Source organism: Tripterygium wilfordii, chromosome 14 (genome assembly GCF_013401445.1).
Source record: "Tripterygium wilfordii isolate XIE 37 chromosome 14, ASM1340144v1, whole genome shotgun sequence".
Taxonomy (NCBI): domain Eukaryota; kingdom Viridiplantae; phylum Streptophyta; class Magnoliopsida; order Celastrales; family Celastraceae; genus Tripterygium; species Tripterygium wilfordii.
Genome location: NC_052245.1, coordinates 283,544 through 301,352, shown reverse-complemented (window position 1 = coordinate 301,352; position 17,809 = coordinate 283,544). Strand labels below are relative to the sequence as shown.

At 37.1% G+C, this 17,809-nt stretch overlaps 4 protein-coding genes and 1 pseudogene across 4 annotated transcripts; 3 read left to right on the top strand and 2 right to left on the bottom strand.

Annotated features, from left to right (window-relative positions):
* Positions 1-78: 78 nt before the first annotated feature.
* LOC120015664 (heavy metal-associated isoprenylated plant protein 27-like) lies at positions 79-1,344 on the bottom strand. Its single transcript, XM_038868188.1, has 2 exons — positions 813-1,344; positions 79-617 (listed from the first exon to the last, which is right to left on the bottom strand). The coding sequence occupies exons 1-2, from the start codon at positions 894-896 to the stop codon at positions 225-227; spliced, it is 477 nt and encodes a 158-aa protein (XP_038724116.1). The 5' UTR covers positions 897-1,344; the 3' UTR covers positions 79-224.
* Positions 1,345-1,806: 462 nt separating this feature from the next.
* On the top strand, positions 1,807-10,201 carry LOC120015093 (annotated as a pseudogene).
* Positions 3,974-6,768, top strand: LOC120014471 (GDSL esterase/lipase EXL3-like). Its single transcript, XM_038866431.1, has 6 exons — positions 3,974-4,275; positions 4,814-5,008; positions 5,343-5,473; positions 5,572-5,802; positions 5,968-6,223; positions 6,351-6,768. Exons 1-6 carry the CDS (start codon positions 4,155-4,157, stop codon positions 6,548-6,550), a joined length of 1,134 nt encoding a protein of 377 aa, XP_038722359.1. The 5' UTR covers positions 3,974-4,154; the 3' UTR covers positions 6,551-6,768.
* Positions 10,202-11,037: 836 nt separating the features above from the next.
* Positions 11,038-12,731, top strand: LOC120015092 (GDSL esterase/lipase EXL3-like). Its single transcript, XM_038867317.1, has 5 exons — positions 11,038-11,305; positions 11,398-11,528; positions 11,669-11,902; positions 12,060-12,136; positions 12,239-12,731. The coding sequence occupies exons 1-5, from the start codon at positions 11,038-11,040 to the stop codon at positions 12,522-12,524; spliced, it is 996 nt and encodes a 331-aa protein (XP_038723245.1). The 3' UTR covers positions 12,525-12,731.
* A 664-nt stretch (positions 12,732-13,395) lies between these two features.
* Positions 13,396-15,971, bottom strand: LOC120014473 (F-box protein At4g35930-like). Its single transcript, XM_038866432.1, has 5 exons — positions 15,804-15,971; positions 14,882-15,332; positions 14,214-14,288; positions 14,017-14,126; positions 13,396-13,923 (listed from the first exon to the last, which is right to left on the bottom strand). The coding sequence occupies exons 2-5, from the start codon at positions 15,242-15,244 to the stop codon at positions 13,665-13,667; spliced, it is 807 nt and encodes a 268-aa protein (XP_038722360.1). The 5' UTR covers positions 15,245-15,332; positions 15,804-15,971; the 3' UTR covers positions 13,396-13,664.
* Between the last annotated feature and the right edge of the window lie 1,838 nt (positions 15,972-17,809).

Here is a 17,809-nt window from a genome sequence, read left to right as displayed (position 1 = left end):
ATATTTGATAGGAGCCTAAATTTAAAGAATCGGATCATGCGTAAAAAAATTTATAAACAAACGATAGGATAAATTAGATAAAAATTTAAATTTAATACGTGACCACAAAGATACTATTCATATTCCTAGTAAAAATCGAACTAATGATTTTCCAAGAACATGCTCTTTGGCTCTAGATAAGATATATCACCAACCGTATTCACAGCCAAAACATAGGAACGACGTCACATAACTACACAAGCGTTGGGGTTCTCGTCACTAAACGCAGTCGTATACGCAACTTCGAAAGAGCTAGCACGTGCGAGTGCGGATTTCTCTGGATCCGGATCGTCCAGAACATTCCGAACATATCCGGGTGGGGCCTTCTTATCGTAAACCCCCGGGGCATACGGGTGGGGTACGACATCGAACGGCACATAGGGCCAGAACTCGGCCTTCTTCCCCGTTCGATGAATGACACGATGTAGAACCTTGTTGGGGTCCACGTAGCCGGTGACCGTCAGCTTGCTCTGCTTGGGATCCACCTCAACATCGGTCACTCCCTTCATTCCTTCCACAGATTTCTTCACTCTTCTTACACATCCTTCACAGTCCATTTTTACCTTAATCTCCACCGTCTATCAACCACCATAAACAAATGAAGACAATTAAACATCGTATATAAATATGTGTAAATATAAATGTCAATACTAAAAATCTTCATCCATCAAGCAAGCGTATATAACTCAACCAAATGATTTATAACCAAAATCCACTAGTCCAGTCTCACATTGAAAAACAAATTCATGAGAGTTTTTATGGTTGAGTGGTACCCGTAGCTGCCTTTTCTTGAGCTTACTTTCGCGGTGAGAGTCATAGCAGTCGCATTTTTCAGAGACGTATTCGAGAAAACCCATGTCTGAAACAAGTGGTCTTTCAGGAGGGGATTTGTGTATATATAAGACACAGCTAGCACCAGCTTCGTGAGCAGAGTGTTACTGTTAAGCATTGACACATGTAAGCTAAGACCTGACACGTGTGGGTGTCAAAGTTGGATGACTCAAGTCACACCGCGTCAAATTAAGCTTCTTGGTTACAATAGGGGTTTCATTTAGTGATATTATTGGGGTGTACACATTCGGGTTGATCCATGTTATGACCGGAATCTTCTAGCGACTACACCAGCTTTTCAAACTTATTGTCAATTATATGAGAGAAACTTATTGTCAATTATATGTGAGGCAGATGCATCATGAGTCCACGCCCCTGTTTTACAACGAAACAATCACCAGAGTTTCAGAAAATTAAGTAAAAAGCAGATTGGTATATATATAAATAAAGGTCTTGTATTTCGACGTGTTTTATACATCTAAAAAGAATTAATGGTGACGGTTCAAGAAAAATAAATTTGTACGTGTTTGTAGTTTGGAATAGACAATATATTTGATGTGTTTGAGTTCGGATTGGAATAGCATACTCATGACTGGAATCACTAGAGTAGAAGAATCAATTTGGAGAAATGCCACCTCTTTTGATAAGAGTTTTCAAGACGTTAAATTAAAAGCACCAAATGCATGCATTGCTATATATGCATCCACAAACAACTTGAACGTCTCTTTTTTATGAGAACCCCTAAAGCCATGATATAAAAACACCATCTAACGCCTGCAAACTCATTCATCGGCGATCACTACTAGCTACTCAAGTTTCTAGGCATAGAATGAAGAATACTATGAGGATTTTATATTCACTTTATCATATTCCGAAATTTAGATATGTTTTAGTGGTTTTCTTTCTCAAAATCTATGCTGCTACTTCAGCAGGTAATTTACCAAAGAACGAGACAGTTCCAGCAATGATAGTGTTTGGAGACTCCATAGTTGATACAGGCAACAATAACTACATCATCACTACTATTGTCAAGTGCAATTTCTTACCTTATGGAAGGAATTTCATGGGAGGAAAATCCACCGGAAGGTTCAGCAATGGACAAGTTCCTACAGACTTCGCTGGTACATTCTAATTATTATTATTTTTTGGTTATATGAAAGAAAAGAAAACATACTAATTCATTATCAAATAATAATTTCCAGCCCAATTTTTTGGTGTAAAGGACTTCGTTCCACCATATCTTGATCCAACTCTGCAGCTCCATGACCTCCTAACCGGTGTTAATTTTGCGTCTGGTGGCTCTGGGTTTGATCCTCTCACACCCAAACTAGTGGTAATTAATATACTCCTTTATCTTAATTACCTCCTTAATTATATATATATGTTGATTCTTCGTCTATATATATATATATATGAGTAATCACAGGGTGTGCTGTCATTGGACGATCAATTAAACCTGTTCAAACAGTATTTAAGCAAAGTGAAGGCACTAGTGGGAGAAAACAAAACAGCTACCATCCTATCCAAAAGCATATTCGTTGTCTGTTTGGGAAGCGATGACGTTGTAAATACATACTTAACAACTCCCTTTAGGATTCCCATATATGATCTTGGTAATTATACTGATCTAATGATCAACTATGCCTCAGATTTTTACAAGGTAATGCTTCTCATACTCCAAATTAATGCAAAAATGTTAAAAATCCCAGTTATTTTTATTTTTATTTTTATTTTTGTCTCATCTATCTCAAATATTGAGATGGAGCATATAATCCATATAAAATCATGTATTTTCATTTCAACATTTGAGATAGCTGAGACAAAAAACGTTGGGATCCTTAAAACTTCTGATTTTATAAGAAATGCATGCAATATAATTGGCAGGAACTTTACAAGCTTGGAGCCCGGAAAATTGGTATACTGAGTTTACCACCTTTAGGGTGTTTGCCATCAGTGAGAACATTACATGGAGGGTTGAGAAGGGATTGTTCAGGGAAAGCCAACAAAGCATCTCTTCTCTTCAACTCCAAGCTCACCAACCTAGTCAAGTCTCTCAATCAAAAGCATCATGACTTCAGGCTTGTCTACCTTGACATCTACACTGCACTCAATTCAATCCTTCAAAACCCTATTAAATATGGTAATTAATTCATTAATTACATTATTTTTATTCAGATAATATCCTACCATATCAAAATTTTGAATTTTCTTTTATATTTTTTGTTTGGATTTAGGATTTGAAGTGGCAAAGAAAGGGTGTTGTGGGACGGGACTGTTGGAGGTTTCTATACTATGCAATTCTTGGTTAAACGTTCATTTATGCACAGAACCTTCAGATTTTGTATTTTGGGATAGTTACCATCCAACGGAAAAAACTTACAAAATTCTTACTGATATGATCCTTACCAATGAAACTGTAAACAAGTTTTTTTGAGAACATTATTCTTCCATTATATGTGTAAAACAAAGAATACTTGTGGATCTGTAACTGGATAATGGACTTATATATTGTGCTCCTAAATAGGAGTCCCAAAGATGGTTATTGTTTTGTATACAAAGATGAAATTAAAGCAAGTTGTGTTATTAATTAATGCTCCTTGTAACTATTTTTTTTTTTAAAATCTATTAATATTCCTTGTAATTCACTAATTTGTTAAGGTGCAATGTTTCATTCCTTTAAAAAAATTTAATAAAATTAACCAAATAACTAACCGTAAAAAAAAAACAGTCTCACAATTACGGTTTCATTTGGTAGAGCGTTGCCTAGCCACTGTACCGTTAAACGCTGGCACACGTTGTGCTACTGTATTTTTCGTTAAAAAAACTAACTGTTTCTTCTGTTACCTCTCACACCTTCTCCTTTGATTAACGGATTTGGGAGCTTCACAATTCATTTAAAATTATAAAATTTATAATTTAAATTCAATAATTTTGAAGTCACATCAATTAATTATGAATTGTAGAATCTAAACAACTGTGGCCCCCAAATCCTTGATTAACATATTAAAAAAATGCACGAAATTATGGTATCTCTCAGTCAGTCATGTTAAAGAGATGAGAACAAATCGAAGCAGTGCCCAGGAGGCTCGCGAGTCGCGCCAACGAAACAACAAATGCCGAGCCCGAGCCCGAGCCCTTTTCAGTCCATTGGGCCAGAGTGACGGCCCGGGAATTTCGAGCCTGCTTACTTTCAAACAGAAGTACAGAACAATAAGCTAGAACTGAATTTGGGGACCTTCCCAATCTTCCACTACAGATCTTAGATTCTTAGTACGAAACCCTTTATGGCTAATAAGGAATCGATTCACTTCAAGGCTACATTAAAACGACCTGATCGAGTCATAGATTGTTGGCTTATTGAGAGACCACAGAACGAAGCACACCTAGTTGACAGCCTTCTTGCATGTAAGGTGTTTGTGTTTTTTCCCCAATGAACAATGTTTATATTTTATGGTTTTGGGCATCATGCTCCGACATCTACACGGGTCTTCGGGAATATTGCTTTATGGGTTGGTGTGTTTTTCGTGGTTAGTTTTTGGTTTGTCTCTCGTGGCGTGGTTAGTGTTCTTTTAGCTTGTGTTTTATGGTTATTGATCTCCTCCTCATTTGTTTTGTCTTCAAAAGTTATTTCCTTTGCGATTTGAAAACCCAATGCATCAATAACTTGTGCCATACAAATACCATTCTTGTTAGGAGTTGATAGGACGTGAAAGCACAAGCACCGAATGCATTTCCAAATATCACAACCTGTACGACTCTTTTGAAAGTCCCGTCAGCATCTAACACAACCTAACGCATGCTGATTAATACAGGCCTTGCATTGGCAACCGTTAATTCCTTGCTATAGAAAACATGAAGTTTTTCTCTGGAAAATCTAGACTTGCATCGTCTACTTCAGTACTCATCTATGTATTAGTGATTTTCTTTCTCAAAATTGGCGCAGGGTCAGTGAGCGTTGGACCTCTTAACAAAACTGTTCCAGCAGTAATAATATTTGGAGATTCTGTAGTTGACACTGGCAACAATGACTATATCACCACTATCATCAAGTGTGATTTCTCACCTTATGGGAAGGATTTCGAGGGAGGAATCCCTACCGGTAGGTTCAGCAACGGAAAAGTCCCCGCAGACTTTATAGGTATAGTGTTGACAATTCAATCACTATTCAATTCAGTTTGTAAGTTATTGTTCTCTTTTTGAAAGTGAAACCTTGGGGAAATGGTTACAATAGTTGAGCAATTCTGACTATTAAAACTCTATTAAAATGGCAATAGCTTATTTATATGGAGATGACAATGGTACTAGCTCGTTATCAAGCAATCAAACTTGCTCAATAAGACCTGTTACGGGTGCAAAAGCTTACCCCAACACCATTGTCTTTCCTATTTGTTTCTTCTAACGTGTAGGTCTGTGATAAAAGAAGTTTCCTCATCTTTTTCCCCTTTAAACATGGATTCTTAAATAATTTTCAGCTGCATTATTTGGTGTGAAGGATTTAATGCCATCGTATCTTGAACCCAACTTGCAACTCCGGGACTTCCTTACCGGTGTAAGTTTCGCATCGGGTGGTGCTGGGTATGATCCTTTCACATCAAAATTTGTGGTAATCAACTCTCTTCTTCCTTACTCTTTTAGTCACTTAGTGTCAGTTAAACCCATGAAATTTTCTCGCTTATCTTATTTTCTTATCTGTGCCATCAGAATGCCCTGTCAATGGACGATCAAATAGACATGTTTAAAGAGTACATAGAGTTAGTAAAGGCAGCAGTGGGGAAAGAAAGACTGGCTACTATGCTATCAAAAAGCATATTCATTTCTGTTTTTGGAAGCAATGACATTGCAAATACTTTATCAAATCCAATTCGGAGGCTGCAATATGATGTTGATCAGTACATTGATTTATTGGTCAACTCTGCCTCAGAATTTTACCAGGTATATCTTCACAAACTCAATATTGGTTCTCCTATCCATTCAATTTTCTTTGTGATTGATTATTTCCTATCAAAGCTTGTCAAATGTAATCACTGCTAAAAGATTTAGACCTTTAAAAAACCTGTTTCAATATCTCTTAATCTAGTTAATAAAATAAAATGGCAGAAACTTTACGCGCTTGGAGCGAGAAGAATTGGAGTATTCAGTTCACCACCAATTGGGTGCGTTCCATTGAAGAGAACAGTAAAGGGTGGCATACGAAGGGACTGTTCTGAGTCAGTGAATAACGCATCAATTCTCTTCAACACCAAGCTCTCTTCAATGATCAATTCTCTCAACAAACAGCATCATGACTTTAGGCTCGTCTATCTTGACATTTTCAATACGCTACTTTCCCTGATCCAAACTCCTGCTAAATATGGTAATTCCTTGTCCCTGTACATAATATTATCACGGCGAGATTGGTTTCGTTTTCATCATCACCATCATCCTTTTCCATAGTTGTTATTTCTAATCTATGTTCATTTGATCTTTTTCTGTGAGTTCAGGATTTGAAGTATCAAGCAAAGGCTGTTGTGGCCCTGGAACGTTACCAGCCGGTTTTCTTTGTAATGCTCTTGTGGAGGATTTCTTATGCAATGACACCTCAAAGTACGTATTCTGGGACACTTTCCATCCCACTGAGACAGCTTACAAGATTCTCAACACTTTGGTCTTCACCAAGGATACAATAAGCAAGTTCTTTTGAGGGCCTCTCTCTTTTAAGTTTTAACTACATCAAAAAATTCTCTAAATACCTAAATAATGTGTATTGACCATTGGAGCTTGCACAGATGCATATGATGGTCTCCTCTAATGTATTTCTCAGAAGGAAATTGGAATATATGTTTCTATATATACTTGTATCTATCCTATTACAGGATTGCATAGATACATTAATAAGATGGTTTCATCATTTTTTGTTTAGTAGAAATTGGACTAAGATCCTCAAACTCCTATTTTCACACTGAAGCCCATGCTTGAGGAGGCTCAGTCACAAAAGCGAATTGAAATCGCCTTGACCCAAAAGTAGGTTGGCCTAGTCCAAAGGATTCTTTTCACTAAGCCCAAGTTTTGACGAGGCCCTGTCCCAAAGACAGTTCTATTCAGTATTCATGGAAAAAGGAGAAATGCAGTTGGGAGAGAATGAAACACTGGTATTTATTGGGGATGTTGGTTTCTTGCACATTAATGAGATAGATGGATTGTGGGCACAAATGTAATAAAAGGTTCGTGTTACCTTAATTAAAACAATGTAATAAGTGCTGAAGGAAACAAACAATAACAACCACCACGTACCATCGTTCCCAGCTGTATTGAGCTTTAGCAAAAACACCACTTCGATTCCAGGTCCATTCCAGTTCATAAAAAGCCCTATGCCACTACATGTTGAACTATACGACAATGCTGAAGTCTTCACGTTCCTAAGCGTAGTCTTTTCGAATAGTCATCTCGCCTAGAGAGCAGATGAACGAGAAGAAGGGAGGGAGGGAGAGAGGCGGAGAGGTAAAACAAGAAAAAGTGAGGAATTTATTTAGGTTTAATGAGAGAGGAGAGGAGAGGACAGGAGAGGGGAGGGGAGTATTTTTAAGTTAATTTAATTCGTGCCATATCGTATGCTACTGACGTTGAGATAAAAATAGGTGGGATATTTAGTATTTTTGTTCTTGTACATTAATGAGATATATGGATTGTGGGCAGAGCACACTATCCTTTTCAATTACGTGCCATTTATCCTTAAAAAAAATAAATAAAATTAAGTGGCTTTTGTTATCTATCCTTCCGGATGTAAATTAGCAACAGGGTTGTAGTACAAAAGGGTAGGGCGGGAAAAAAATTCGTCATTGTTTTGAGAGAGAATATATATATATATATATATATATATGTCATTGTCAGGAAAAAAAAATCATGATGGTTTGGAGAGAATTATATTATAGCCAATTCAAACTAAACGAATCGTAACCCCAATTCTAAATTATCACATAAGTGTTTGAAATTTAGGGACCACTGTCACCGTAATCACTTAGGGTTTTTACCCTTTTAAGTTGAACCAGCGACCATTTTCTCCTGCGGCCTCAACAAAAATTGCATGTAATTATAACTTTTCATGACCCACCCCTTAATTAGGTAATACTGTATGATGCAGCTTTCCAACAGCGAACCTCTTCGATATCGATCATGATGGTTTGGAGAGAAATTATATTTGTCTCTCTCTCCTAACTCCTAAGTAGTTTCTTTGGCAGAAATTGATGGATATGGAGTCTCTGATTTTGTTATTCTTAGTGGGTTTTGTTTTCCAGGAAAGTTTTTCTGATGCAAAAGGATATGAATGAGACAGTGCCAGCAGTGATAGTTTTTGGAGATTCAATAGTTGATCCAGGGAACAACAACTATATGACCACCATTATCAAGTGCAATTTCCCTCGTTATGGCAAGGATTTCATGGGAGGACAACCCACTGGAAGGTTTAGCAATGGAAGGATCCCATCTGACCTTTTAGGTAAATTATAAATCATATTCTTGTTTTCAATAATCAAATCATTCCTTCTTTTCTTTTTTTTTTACAACATCTAAATTTATGCTAAACAATTTTCAGCTGAAACATTTGGTGTAAAGAAGCTAGTACCTCCATATCTTGATCCAAATCTGGATATTCAAGATCTTGTGACTGGTGTAAGTTTTGCCTCGGGAGGTGCCGGTTATGATCCTCTCACAGCCAAAATTGTGGTAATAATTTTTGAACTTTTATGGCCATGAGTTAGACTTTGGCCCAACTTACTATGTCATTAGGTGAAAAACTTTTGTGCGCAAGGCCCATATCTAATGTTTAAAGAGCAAATTTATATGGTGTCATTTTCGGTTACTAAAAAAAATAATTTGATTTGAATGTATACTAATGAATTTATTGTTTATTATCAGTCAGTGTTGTCGTTATCGGATCAACTAGATCTTTTCAAGGATTACTTGAGCAAGATTAAGCAAGCAAAGGATGAAGAAGGAGAAGACACAGTGGGAAACATACTAGCAAAAGGCATATTCATAGTGTGTACAGGGAGTGATGACATTGCAAATACCTACTTCCCTACTCCAACTAGAAAACTACACTATGATATCAACTCTTATACTGATTTCTTGGTCAAATCAGCCTCAACCTTCTATCAGGTAATTCACAACATAAAACTTACTACACTTTAATCTCAGTCGTTGGGTTTAGGACAATTTGCGAGTGCAAATAAGAAAATAATTTTTAAATTTGGTGTTTAAAAATCAAGTTTTAATCTCAACCGTTGGTCAGAACCAACGATTGAGATTAAACAGTCAATAGGCAAGGGCAACAAGGGAATAGCAAAATCTCTAATGTAGGGTTCAATGGGGGCATAAATATTTCATATCAAAAAAGAATGTTTACAAAGACTTTATTTAAAACATGATGTTCACTAGACTAGCTAACATCACATCTCCTAAATCCTAATTGACACAACGTACCATACCTAATCCTTTACTTTCCCCCTCATACATTGATTGCAATAAATGTTTAATATGAATTCCTCTGTTTTTTTGTTATTTATTTATTTATTTTCAAACTCAATTGAATGGAAAATAACAGCAACTTTATGGACTTGGAGCAAGAAGAATTGGAGTATTTGGAATCCCACCAATAGGGTGTGTACCATCACAAAGGACACTTGGTGGAGGTCTACAAAGAAAATGTTAGCAGCATTTCTCTTCAACACAAAAATTTCCTCAGAAATCAATGCTTTGAACACAAAGTTTTCAGATCTCAGGCTTGTCTACATGGACCCATACGCCTCACTGCTTCGCCTTATTCAAAACCCATCTCAATATGGTAACAATTTATTACAAAATTAAAAATAGCTGTTTGTGAATTTCTTTCAAAACCCATTTTTGTAAAGACCGTTCATTTACGAAAATGATAGGCATCTCAGTGTTTTTTGTTCCAATTGTCCCAAACATTAAGATGGACGCACATGATTCATGTGAAATCGTGAGCCCCACACGTCTGACATGATCCACATAAAATCATGTGCATTCATCTCAGCATTTGGGATAACTGGGAAAAAAAACGTTCGATTTCCTTAAGACTGATAATTAATACATTTATATATTGTATTTGTATTAATCAATTCTTCCTCATTTTTCAGGATTCGAAGTTGCAAATACAGGGTGTTGTGGCACAGGAAATATAGAGGTCAGCATTCTGTGTAACAGTGTAAGCGATCAAAAGACATGCTCAGATGCCTCAAAATACATATTCTGGGACAGCAACCACCCTACAGAGCAGGCTTACACAATCCTTCTAAAGCTTATCGTTGAAAACATCATTTACAAATTCTTCTGAGGCACTCTTTATGATCTCTCTTCCATTTTTAATTGGCCAATTTATTAGCAGATTGCAAAACAAGTCATGTGAAGAAAGATTGTCATATTATCCAATAAACAAAATTTCAGTATTTCTCACACATAAGATAGCAAAATAGCCCAAAGCTTTTCTATACACTTTGGGCTAGGCCTCAAACTTTAGCATTCGACCCAACTCTCAACCAGTCTAGTGTTTTGACCCAGTATTATAATCAACTATGAGTGAGCCGATGGATATGTTTTGCTATGGCCCAGCCCAGTAGAATGCAAAATTGGGCCATAAGGCTCCTACGCTATGGTTTAATCACAACGTACAGTCTATTTTTGTTTGAATGTGGTAAGCAAGCATGACGTAAGTGAATCCTGCTGCGTCTGCTCCTCGTAAGCGTTCAAGCAATGGCTCCATGATTATTGAGCTTTTGTTTTATGACTGCTCACTACACGTGTCCCTGGATACAGCATCAATGAAAAAGTGAGCAACCCATGCCATTACATAACAGCTGGCAATGTCATAAAGTGCAGTCATCCTCAATTGCTTCTCATAAGATTCGACCAGTTTTCTATTCTGTTTGGCTTATTGGAACCCCCCCAAACAGATTGTGTCCAAAATTAACGATAATCACTAGTACCTCAGGTGTATTGCCTTTCATTCTATTAACTTTCATGGCAAACAAACCTACTGCAAGACAACCACTTTGCGTATCAAACAATTACAACCACCTCAGGCGGATCTACAGCAAGACAACCACTTAATTTGCGTATCAAACAATGACAAACCATAAATTTCCCTCTCTTTCACGAAACTTTTAAGAGAAAATGAGCAAGTCATCTTCTACTTCATTGACTCTAGTGTTTTTCTTAGTGGGTCTTTTCTCCCAAGAAAATGGAGCAGCAGCCCTGAATTTACTGAAGAAGGGGAGAGTTCCTGCAATTATAGCTTTTGGAGACTCCATAGTTGATCCAGGAAACAACAACTATCTCACAACTATAGTCAGGAGCAATTTCCCACCTTATGGGAGGGATTTCATAGGAGGAAAACCCACAGGGAGATTTAGCAATGGCAAGATACCGACAGACTTATTAGGTAATGTCGCCCAAACATTTCAATGCATAACAATATCTTAATGGGACTAGCGATGAGACATCAAGGTTATGCTTATGCTAAACAAATTTCAGCTGAAGCATTTGGTATAAAGGACTTATTACCTGCTTATCTCGACCCAAATCTGACGATTCGCGACCTTCACACAGGCGTAAGTTTTGCCTCCGCTGGTTCTGGATACGATCCTCTCACGGCTAAACTTGTGGTAACTCTACAACTGCATATATATTTGATAGTATTTCTTACTCAGATTACAAATAGTTTTCAATAAAAAAGTTCATATAATCGCCTAAATATTTCGAACTAAGGTCTAGCACTTATTGTTGTACTTTGTTCTATTACCAGTCGGTGTTATCATTATCGGATCAGCTCCACCTTTTTAAGGATTACTTGAGAAAGATTAAACATGTTATGGGAGAAGAAACAATGGGAAGAATACTGGCCAAAGGCATATTCATAGTGTGTGCAGGAGGTGATGACATTGTGAATACTTATTTTCCCACTCTATTTAGGATAATCGACCATGATATACATTCTTACACTGATTTGATGGTCAAATCAGCTTCAAGTTTCTATCAGGTAAACATACTTATTAGTAAAGCAAAACACACTGCTATTATAAGAACCTTAAAAAATTATAATCGTCTTTTTCCTAACTTTCTTACCCAAGATAAGCCAAAAAAAAGTACTTACGGTAGCAAATAAATCAAAATTCCAATGAAATTGGAACTCATAGTTCCCAGATTCAGAGAAAGTCCAATACAGGACATCTTCAGAACCCTGCCAACTGCTATTTGCTAACAAGATACAGCAGTATTATTTGTGAAGTCCTATGTTATGTCATTGTGTAATCATTCATTCCCAAGACTCTCAATTTCTTCTCTTTTGGTTTTATCTATCAAATCTAATTCAAAGGAAAAGGCAGGAACTTCACAAACTTGGAGTTAGAAGGATTGGAGTATTTGGTGTTTCAACAATGGGATGTTTGCCATCACAGAGAACAACACGTGGAGGCATACAAAGAAAGTGTTCAGCTTCTGAAAATCAAGCTTCACAGATCTTCAATTCCAAGCTCTCTTCAGAAATAGATGTTTTAAATGAAAATCTTGTAGATCTCAAGCTCGTCTACTTTGATTCCTACCACTCACTATTACATCTTGTGTCAAATCCTTCTCAATATGGTAACAGTCCATCACAATAATGAATACAACAAAATTTTCTCATCTGTTGAGCTATTTGGGAATGAATTACAGGATATGAAGTCGCAAATAGAGGGTGTTGTGGCACAGGAACTATAGAAGTCAGCTTTCTTTGTACGAGTTTGAACGATCTGACTACGTGCCCAGATGCCTCAAAGTTCATATTCTGGGATAGCTACCACCCTACGGAGAAGACTTACAGGATCCTTCTAAACCTTCTGCTGGAAAACATCATTCACAAGCTTTTCTAGAGAAATTGTATCTCTTGATTTTGCAGTTGCCTATGTCATTACATGTTTCGCCCAAGAACCTTTCATCATTGTTAGATCTAGAAGGGTGAAATTGATCCGGCAAAGGGTGAGATCAACATACATCGACCTTTTCGGCTATGTAGTCTCTTAACTATATTGACCAACCCCTGTTCAGTGTATCATAATAGATACAAAAGCTATGTAAAGAGTTCAACATAAAGTAGTACTTTTCAAGTCATGTATTCTGAATGTATACACAAAATATATCAATGAAAAAAATGGATGAAACTCTATTATAATTATCAAAAGATGTCCCTTGCCTGTTGATGAGTCAAATAACGCAGTGGTAACATGCTCAAGAAATCTCCTGTTGCCACAATCAAAATCAGATTCTCAACAATGTGTATATTTGAATTCATCTTGATAGAATCAGTTCTTTAGTGCTACAGTTCGATAACTCACCTGTCATATTTTCAGTTTTTTCAATGAGCCCAATACAGAGTTAGAAAAAGCATCCAGAAACACATGTAACTAAGAACTGTGTTCACCAACAGAAATTGAGTAATACATCAACGAATTAGCAATAGGAATAGAATGATAATGATCCATTGGATTGAGTTGATTGACACGAGCACCATTATAATTTGAAAGCATATATAGGAAAATATACAAGTTACCAGTTTCATATATATTATTCCCACTGGCCACAACCATCATCTAAAATTTTCATCTCACATAGCAAATCTAGATTTAGATATCACCTAATACTGCAAGAGTAAAGATACAAAATTGCTAATCCTACCCACCATAACTAAGACCAACTGTAGAGATCAAAAACAAACTATACACATAGAGGATATATGGTGATGGGAAAGAAATCACAATAAGTGATCAACGAAGCTTGTTCTGAGCAACTGCCTGACATAACTCATCCTCATAAAATAATACCCTATTAGAAGCCAAAGATTTGCATGGCGGCTTTGGCAGAACAGAAGGTACAATACACCTTGTGGGAAATGCTGAATCTTGGAACAAAACAGCTGCAATTTGTTTCATTTCAGATGCTTTCATACGAGAGGGGGGACGAGCACCATGTCTTGGTGCTTTTGGGGTATGTGGGCTAGGCATGAAAACACCCTTGCGATCCCCTCTGCACCAAATCAATGTAAAATAAACAAATTAACATCATTTTGAATAATTACAAAAGTCTATACAGAATAAAAAAAAAGTTATAGATACCAACTTTACAAAAGGCCAGTGTTCTGTAGGTCTTGGGGTCATTGTCATTAACATCTCTTGTCGACTGCGATCTGGAGTTGTGTAATTAAAGTGAAATTGCCTAGCAATCACAACCTGTTTCAAAAGATGTAAACTTCATATTAGTACACCATAAAAAATACTGTAACAGTTAACGTGAGAGAGAGAGAGAGAGTGTGTTACAGCTTTTCTAATCCTTTGGGAAACGTGAAAAACTGCCTTCAGTTGATCATGGTGCAAGTGACACAATATTTTAACCTTCAGTCAAACAAAACAGTAGGAATCAGTATCCAGGGGGAAGAAGTGAATGTTTAATGCAATTATAGCCGTAGATATAACAAATAAGCACAAAGCACTTCATCCAAATCAAATTTCGGCAGCTGCAGTAATTTTAAGTTAAGAATCCAAAGAACTTAAGAGTTTAAAGAAGAAAGGGAAAAGAAAGGAATTCTCAAATGCTCTTCATTTAGCACGCCTTTTTCCTCACTTAAATCAAAGCAATCTGGTGACACCAATATAGATGCACTGATGCAGACAATTGATCCTTGTCATATAGTTTACTTATGATTGTAGACAGACCAATATTATAAGAAATTGAGAGGAACACAAGAAGGAAACAATAATAATTAATAAAATTTTCATTATCTTGAAATTAACATAAATGATGAATACACCCATTAGTAGTAAAAGGAATGGCAAAAACAACACAGTATAACACCTTCAAATCTAAAAAATAACACTATCTCATGAAACATGCATCGTCATGCTGAAAGAAGCACAAGGGTTCCGAATTACTAATATCATATAAGTGAAAATTTTAACCAAAAAAGGATATTGGATACGACGTATACCAGTAAATCAGTGGGAAGACATTCAAGGCGTGATTCAGATTGACACTCTTCGGTTCTAGGAGTCTTTGGTGTCCTTACCAAACTATTCTGCTTACGCAAATCCACAGGTGACAGAATCAAGGGGGATTTATCGGCAACCTTATCTTGAATCATTTGCTGATCATTCTCCGTCTTCTTGGCATCCACCAATGCAATCCTTTTCTTCCCAAGATCAGTACATGACTTGGCAGCAGAGGTCTTGCTGTACCTTAGCTGAGCAAGAGCTCCCGGTTTCAAGTACTTGTTGTTGTTGGTAGAGCTCCGTAATCGTCTCTTCTGTTTGGGTGTTCTCGCATTCCTATCCTTTGGAGACGTTTTTGCCATACTTTCCCTCTTCTGATTTGTTTCTTTATACTTTTTTAAATAATTCAGTCATCAACCAAAAAAAACTTCAGGAACCACCAATTCGAACCTGAAACAAGTATACTAAAACATCACTTCCGTTTAACAGAAATCACAGCTGAAGCCCTAAATAGCTAAGCCACGCAAACTGGGAACTCATCCGATTAAAACGAAAATTTTAGTAATCAAGAGTAAATACCATATGTATCCCAAACTACGTAATCAGAGACAGGGAGTTTCCCAAACTACATAATCAGAGACAGGGAGTTTCCCAAACTACATAATCAGAGACAGGGAGTCTCCTCACTCAGATTCAATTAACTATAGCCAAAAAAACTCAGAACGAACACATAACCGTTGAACTATATCTATTCCAACAACGAAACCGTTGATAATCAAATTCGAATAACAAACGGACATAAACCCATCAAAAATAACTTTCTAGAAAAAGAAAGTTAACAAGACAGCCAAAACCGACAAAAAAATTGTAAATTAGAAATCCCAAATCAAGACCAATAAGGGAAGACCAGAAGGTACAGACCTCAAATTGAAGGCAAAAACGAATAGTAAGCCGGAGCAAGTTTGGAGAAGCAGAGTAGAATGGAGACCGAGGCAGCGAGAGAGAGGAGGTTCAGAGAGAGAAGCGGAAAGAGGGAAAATGATGGGGCCGCTAGGGTTTGCTCTTTATTTGAAATTCTTTCGGATGCCCGCCAAAATTTTCTACTACAGTTGCAATTGCGCTAAAGCGAAACAGAAACACTCGATTTGATTTTTTGGAAGAGACGTCTAACCACAACGTGGCATCCGATAATAGGACCGCTATATATATTTTCCCTTTTTTTAATTGTAGTGAATTATTATTGGGTACTTAACCCGTATTATCCCCCTGAATCCCTTGATTATATTAGATTAGATTCCGTATTTTTAAATTTCTAATTTATGATAAAGAGGGAAATCAGATAATTGATAATTCAAAGTTGCCACTATATATCCATCCTCAATAATGTTATTTGAATATTTGTGACTATTTGTTTGTTTTAAAATTCAATAATTTACATAAACAGTTGGATGGATGGTATTAGATATTTTGAAAATTCGGCCCAATAATGTGGGGCCCATATCATGCATTACTAATGATACATTCTGTGACATGAAAGTACGTACATTCACGCTGCATTCACATACTCGTGAATGGCGCTTCAGCGGAATCGGCGCTTCTACGGACTTCAATCTTGGACTATGCAGTCTATCCTTGGGCTTGGCGTAAACTACCCCTTGCATATTGGGCAACCCAACACTTTTCTTGGGCCAGGCCCACGAACAACATGCATCTGTCCTCTTCAACACAAGAAAAGCTGCACCTCTTTGGGCCTCCTCTAACTCAAGAAAAACCCAAACAGGTCACCACCAACCTCTGGCGCTTAAAATCATATGATACTGCCTAATGGCCGGAAGCTGGTGGCATAACATGGGCCAGCCCATCAAGAAATTCTGGGCCTGTCCTCATTCACGAATCTTGGAATCGAGCCCATGGACACGCATGACTAACCCCGCTTCCTCGTAGCTACTAGAACTCATAAACTCCTCTTTCTTTAATTTGTGCGGGTGAGTACATGAAGCGGACAATACCTAAATCCAAAAATAAGACAATCCCAGTAATCACAACGCACCTTTTTCATCCACGTAACAAACATGGCTCAATCATGCAGGGAATCTCGACAGGAACTGTGAATAAGGTGGAGTTCGCACCTGTAAAAAGGCTACAATCTTTGGAGCATCCATTAGCAACACTTGACATAAACATTAGTATATTTGTACACCAAAGTTCCCAAGTGCAAGTTCTCTTCTTGATAAACAAATAGCCTTCGTGGATTCCAAGTGATCTTGCAATACCGATCCACTTGAACTCCATTACTCCAGTCTGTAATACAGATGGTTGACGAGTGCGAGTAAAGGCATGTGCGACCTTGCTCGTTGTGGGTCCACATGGCAGTTGGCAAGAGAATGGCTGTTTAGAACCAACAGAATAATGAATATGCGGTTGTATGTATGTAGCTTGTGTTTTCCTTTTATGTGAGTCATGTTTTCAAGTTGGCCCGTGATTGACACCAATGCCCTTTTCTTTATGGGGATATTGACATTTTAACATCGAGTATTTTCCATGGGACCAAAAGAATCTTACAACCAAGTCTAGTTGGTGAACTCCTGTAGAATCAAATCGTATCCTTGTGATTACGTATTAGGTTTTAACCAAATTTATCGTGTTGTAAATGATAAATTTCTATATACGCAAATTTGATGACTCAAGTTTAAGCTTATGCTGATATTGTTCTACCATCATTTTCTATCAATGGCCCAACAAAAGTCATAAAAAACACATTCATGTCCCAATATAACAATCATTGCAATTGCTCACAATCAAGTTTAGTTAGTGAATTCTTCTAGAATCAAACTGTATAGACTTGGTAGCTCCTAGATTCGGTCCTCACTAAAAGCAGTATCACTGTGACTGTGACTGTGACTGTGTAATGGGTTTTAACCAAACCT